At 44.0% G+C, this 3,913-nt stretch overlaps 1 protein-coding gene across 1 annotated transcript; it reads left to right on the top strand.

The window, feature by feature from the left end:
* Nucleotides 1-431: 431 nt before the first annotated feature.
* On the top strand, nt 432-2,215 carry LOC145791234 (uncharacterized). The gene is made up of 4 exons (XM_082871560.1): nt 432-727; nt 1,189-1,375; nt 1,467-1,607; nt 1,964-2,215. Exons 1-4 carry the CDS (start codon nt 432-434, stop codon nt 2,213-2,215), a joined length of 876 nt encoding a protein of 291 aa, XP_082727686.1.
* Nucleotides 2,216-3,913: the final 1,698 nt, after the last annotated feature.

The following is a 3,913-nucleotide window of genomic DNA, read 5'->3' as shown; positions in this document are numbered from 1 at the left end:
GAGAAAGATGCTGAGGAAAACATGGTCTTAAAACAACTCAAGAAAATTCAGGCTGACATATCCATTTGGGGATTGAGAATGGCGTCTTAAGAGCATAGGCAAGCCCTGCTCGAAGCAATAAACTGAACCAAATTGCCCATTGACACCACCGCTGACCAATTGGTGTCGTTGGTCACTTTTGGGGACGTTACGCCAGTAATATCCTTTACGGATAAAGAATTGCCTCCCGAGGGCACTAACCATAATAGGCCTTTGTATGTAACCTTGGAAAGTAAAAAAAAATAAAAAAAATCCCGGTGGTGTTAGTAGATACCGGATCGGCGATCAATGTGTGCCTAGTGAGAACTGCCTATGCCATTGATTTGAGGCTGATTGACTATACACCCACGACCCAAGCTGTTCAGGCTTACGATAATACAAGCCGGGAAGTCATGGGAACGTTCAAGAGCAATATCCTAATGGGCCCATCTGAACATGAGGTGGAATTCCATGTCATGGATGTTCCGGCCACGTTCAACCTACTACTGGGAAAGCCCTGGCTACATCAGATGAAGGCGGTATCATCAATGGTACATCAGTTAGTAAAGTACCCCTTCAAAGGCGGGATCGCCACTGTATACGGTAACTCTACGATCCATCCTCCCCAAGGAACCACTGCACCATTATTGGAAATCATACATGGGGAAGAGAACATGTTCCTTTCCGGCTTCTCTCTAGCAGAAGCCCGGTTGGTCCAAATCATCATGGCAGAGGGTAGTGGAGATTACGTGAGTGTGCAATCCATATACATGATAAACAAACAAAGGCATATGCCCGGGTCGGGATTAGGCCGAAGTGGCAGGTAGGGGGTACTGTTACTAAAAAGCTGAGTCACAACCCCCATACTTTCGGGCTGGGATACAAACCTACCGTTATAGATTGGCAAAGAAAAGGGCAGGAGATGAGAGAAAGACTAAAGGCAAAGAGGACTGGGAAGCAATATGAGTTAGTCCACAAACCTATACGGGGAACCCTGAATGGATGCTTTGTCTGTCAAGGGGAAGATTTCCCATTCTGTGGATTCCCGGAGCCTTAGTACGACTGGGAGACAAAGACTAAGTATCCTGGGTTTGCGATCTTCTTTGGGCACCAGTTACTAGAAGAGGAGAATGAGTAGGCAGACCTAAGCACTGGTACAGATCGAAGCAGGACTGTAAACTTAGACATCGAAGAGGAAGAGCTGTTGGGAAAAATACTGGCTGACTTACTGATGAGTTTCACTGCTGAAGCTAAGACCACCAACTTGGGGGATAGTTTCACTATCTCAATGATCGAGGATACCCCAGCAACGGATTTCTCCAATCTTATTGTGGATGCGTCTGAGGCTCCACGCTTGGTTTGGAAGTTTAAGTAAGGCGTCATCAACAGTTCTGAATCGGATAGTGAGTCTGGATCTGATTCCACTGAGTTTGTGGAGTTGGAGTCAGATTCGAGTTCGTCTGAGTCTGGTACTTTTGGGAGTGGTGTCCAGGTCATCTTTTAACTTTTCCTTTGAGTCCATTGTAACCAAAGATCCAGACTTTTTGAATGGGAATGCTGTGAATGTTGCCTACTTCTCTGTGCCTTTGGTTTGTTGTACTAATCTTAATTTTCAAAATTTTGACATAAACGAAGAGGAAAAAATTCCTCGGGTTTTCAAAATTTTGGTTGATCATGAGAAGGAGAGGCGTGTGAAGCCCTGTACAAATGAAATCCTATCAATTAACGTGAGTACTGAGGAAGATCCTCGCTTCCAGATCGGGTCTACGTTGTCTTCGGAGGAACGCGAGCATTTAATCGCTTTATTAAAAAATTCAAAGATGTTTTCGCATGGTCCTACGAAGACATACTTGGAATTGATCCTGAGATTGTACAGCACCGGATCCCTCTTGACCTTGAGGCCCGGCTGGTTAAGCAAAAGCTGCGTAGAGTTTGCCCAAATTAGGCTTTGAAGATCAAGGTTACCAAACAGATTAAGGCAGAATTCTTGCTTGTGTTTGAGTATCCAACGTGGTTGGCCAATAATGTTCCAGTACCAAAGAAGGATGGCAGAATCAGAGTCTATGACGACTTTAGGGATCTGAATAAGGCTAGTCTGAAGGATGATATTCCACTACCGCATATTGATGAATTAGTAGACTTCACCGTGGGCCATGCATTGCTCTCATTTATGGATGGATTTTCGAGGTATAACTAGATCCTGATGGCACCCAAGGATAGGGAGAAGACCGTTTTCATTACTCCGTGGGGGACCTATTGCTACCGAGTCATGCCATTTGGGTTGAAGAATGTCGGGGCCACTTATCAGAGGACTGTAATTACCATCCTGCACGACATGATCCACAAAGAGGTTGAGGTGTATGTGGATGATATGATTATCAAGTCCAAAGATCGAGAGGGCCACTACACTGCCTTGGAAAAATTCTTATAGCGGATCAGAGAGTATAGATTGAGGTTGAACCCGCAAAAATGCACTTTCGGTGTGACAACAAGAAAAATGCTGGGATTCTTAATTACACAGAGAGGAATTGAGGTAGATCCTTCCAAAATCAAGGCCATCTTAGAAATGCTACCACCAAGGACTGAAAAGGAAGTGCGCGACTTTCTAGGTAAAGGGCAATTCATAAGGCGGTTTATTGCAAAATTAACCTTTACTTGTGAACCACTATTTGGTCTCCTGAAGAAAGGAAAGAAGTTCCATTGGGACGATCGCTGTCAGTTCGCTTTTGAATAGGTCAAGCAGTACCTGCAGAATCCGCTTGTGATATCACCGCTAGAACCGAAAAAATCACTGATCTTGTACCTGTTAGTGATGAACTCAACCATGGGGTGTATGTTAGCTTAGGAGTCAGAGGCAAAGGTAGAGAAAGCCGTTTACTAGTTGAGTAAGAAAATGCTGGATTACGAGACCCGTTACACTCTCCTCGAGAACTTTTGTCTAGCCTTGGTATGGGCTACCCGGAAGTTAAAGCACTACCTGTTAGCTCACTCTGTAATCCTGGTTTTGAGATTAGATCCCATTAAATATCTCTTTGAGAAACCAGCGCTTACGGGTAAGCTAGCTCGTTGGTTGCTTCTTCTCTGCGAATTTGATCATGCATATGTTGTGCGCAAGTCTATTAAAGGGAGAGCTGTAGTGGAATTCTTGGTAGATCACCCAGTAGAGGGGAATGAAGCGATGGAGTACCTTTTCCCAGATGAAAATATTCTGCAAGTAGAAGAGAAAATGTGGACAATGTACTTTGACGGAGCAACCAATCAGTACGGTTATGGGATCGGTGTATTGCTGATAGCACCTGATGACTCCCATATACCTTTAGCTTTCAAACTCCGGTTCAAAGTATCCAATAACGAAGCAGAATATGAGGCATGTATTGCTAGTTTAGAAGCTGCCTTAGAACTAGGGGCAAAAAGGTTGGACATCATCGTGGATTCGAACTTGGTTGTGTCTCAAGCCAACGGAGATTGGCGGGTTAAAGAAGAGAAAATGAAGGTTTTATCATCAGGTCTTGGATATGCTAATCTCGAGGTTTGAAAAGTTGACATTTACCCATCTTCTAAGGGAGAATAATCGATTCACTGATGCACTAGTAACTCTATTTTCCATGATAGACATTCCATTGGGAGTCAGGATGCGTCTGATCATTATTGAACAGAAGTACACGCCAGCCTATGAAACCATTGTGGCGATAGATGAGGATTTAGACAAGAACCCTTGGTACTATGATATCTGGAATTTCCTAGAAAAAGAGATGTATCCACCAAGAGCAAATGCCAAGGACAAAAGGGAAATACGACGTCTGGCCGTCCAATTTATCAACTGTGGAGGCAAACTATACAAAAAAGGCCATTTGGGAATGCACAAGCTATGTGTGGAGGAAGAAGAATCGAAATG

This window comes from Camellia sinensis, chromosome 5 (assembly GCF_055761805.1).
Source record: "Camellia sinensis isolate YWXY chromosome 5, ASM5576180v1, whole genome shotgun sequence".
Taxonomy (NCBI): Eukaryota; Viridiplantae; Streptophyta; class Magnoliopsida; order Ericales; family Theaceae; genus Camellia; species Camellia sinensis.
This window is presented reverse-complemented; position numbering and strand designations above follow the sequence as displayed.